We start from the raw sequence: 2014 nt of genomic DNA on the forward strand, positions 1-2014 counted from the left end.
CCCGGAGCTCCCAGAAATCCCAATTTTCCTCCAGAAAATCCAATTTTCCTTCAGAAATCCCGGTTTCCATCCTTTTTCTGTGGATTTATCACCTCAAAATTCCAGCTTTGGCGCCTCTCTAAAGGGTCTGAGCTCCGAGAATTCCCATTTCCCACCCAGAATTCCCATTTTTCCCTCTCAGAATTCCCATTTTTTCCGTCCTTTCCCATGGATTTATGACCCCAAATCATCGACCCCTCCCAAAATCCCGGCCCTGACCCCAAATCCCAAATCCCAAATCCGGCCCTGGATCACCGGGAATGGGAATTCGGGAATTTGGGGCCGGGGCCGGTGCTTTCCCTGCTCCCAGCCCAAATTCCCGCAGGGACGGGAAAATTCCCGAGGGAAAACGGGGATTGGAGCGTCCTGGGTGGGAGCGGGGGAAAAGGGGAAAAAATGGGAAAAAATTCCCGGGACTGGGAAAAGCCTCTTCTGAAAAGGGTTAAAATCCATTAAAATCCGTTTTAAAATCCTGGGAATGGGAAAAACCTTCGGGAAATTCTTCCCGGGGTTGGGAAAAGCGGGAGCGGGCTGCGGCCGATCCCTTCGTCCCGAGGGATTTTCCCGCTTTTATTCCCGATTTTTTAATTATTATTATTAAATTGGAGTCTCCGGGTTTTGGTTCCGGGAGTCCCGGGAGGAGAAATTCCAACATCCCAACAAAAAACCCGAATTTTTATCCCAAAAAATCCCCCGGGAACGGGAGGAGGAGCCGCGGGACGCGGGGATGGAAATTTTGGGGAATTCGGGGAAAAGTCGCGCCCGGATCGACCCAAAATAAATCCCAAAAAACGGGAAACAGCCAAAAAAAAAAACCCCAAAAACAACCCCGAATGGGAATTTCGGGCGGCGCTTTGGGATTTTTCCCGGTTTTTTTAAGGAAAAAAGAAAAAAAAAATCTTCGTTTCCTCCTCAATTTTCCCGTCAAAGGCGGGGAGGGAAAAACCCGAAAAAATAAAAAATTAATCGATTTAAAATCTTGGGAAAAGGAAAAAGTCGGGAATGGAAATGGAAAATCAAAATGGAGCCTGGTGAGAAAAAAAATCCCTTCCCAAAAGAAATTATCCCAAACTAAATTAAATGATCCTTGAAAAAAAAAATTGTCCCTGATAAATAAATTATCCCGAAAGAAATTGAATTAGCCCGAAAATGAATCAGCCCTAAAGAAAATATCCCTAAAAAATTCAATTATCCCCGGAAAGAAATTGGATTATCCCTGAGTAAATTGGATTATCCCGAAATAAACGATCCCAGCGCTGAGAAGGAAAGAAATTCCCCAAATTAATTGGGATATTTCAATTAACGGGGTTTGGATCCCAAATTGGGATTTTCCCCGGGGGAAAAACCAGAGGAAAAAAATTTTCTGGGAAAGAAAATTCAAGTGGAATTCGGAGCTGAGTTCGGCGCCTTTTGTCTCCTCCTGGAAAATCCCCAGTTTTCGGGTTTTCCACAGGATTTTTAAAGCGGAATTCCGATTGGGACTTCTTTTTTCCCCTTACCCAAAAGTTTTTCTTTTTGTCAGGATTTAAAAAAAAAAAAATTTTTGTATTTATTTTTTGTATTTTCCCAAATCCGGGAAAGAACCCACGGCAAAAATAAAGAAAAAGATGATTTCACCCCAAATCCCTGCGGGGAAAAATCCTTTTATCCCCAAAAATCTCCCGGCAGGACCCGGAAAATCGGGAAAAGAGGGAAAAAAATCGCCCGTGGAAAGAATTTCCGGTGGAAGGAGCGCGCGTGATTTCAGGGAGGAATTTGGGTCCAAAAATCTCCATTTTTGGTCAATTTTTTCTTAAAATAAACCCCCCAAATCGGCTTTTCCCGGGATTTTCGGCCGCCTTTTCCCAAGGAAAAGGAGGAAAAAGAGGGACCTGAAGGAGAAATTAAAGACGCCGAGCAACTCCCGGGGAAAATCCATTTATTTCCATGGAAAATCCTTCTTTTTATAATGGAATTTTATTTTTCTTGGAAAAAT

General features: G+C 43.5%; 1 protein-coding gene across 1 annotated transcript in view; it reads left to right on the top strand.

Annotated features, from left to right (window-relative positions):
* The first annotated feature begins 1060 nt into the window (after positions 1 to 1060).
* Positions 1061 to 2014, top strand: part of HOXC12 (homeobox C12) — a 1808-nt gene continuing 854 nt past the window's right edge. Inside the window, exon 1 of the mRNA XM_066337430.1 lies at positions 1061 to 1070. Coding sequence (XP_066193527.1) covers positions 1061 to 1070 — 10 coding nt within the window. The remainder of the gene's footprint in view (positions 1071 to 2014) is intronic.

The sequence above is a fragment of the Sylvia atricapilla genome, chromosome 29 (genome assembly GCF_009819655.1).
Source record: "Sylvia atricapilla isolate bSylAtr1 chromosome 29, bSylAtr1.pri, whole genome shotgun sequence".
NCBI classification, from domain to species: Eukaryota; Metazoa; Chordata; class Aves; order Passeriformes; family Sylviidae; genus Sylvia; species Sylvia atricapilla.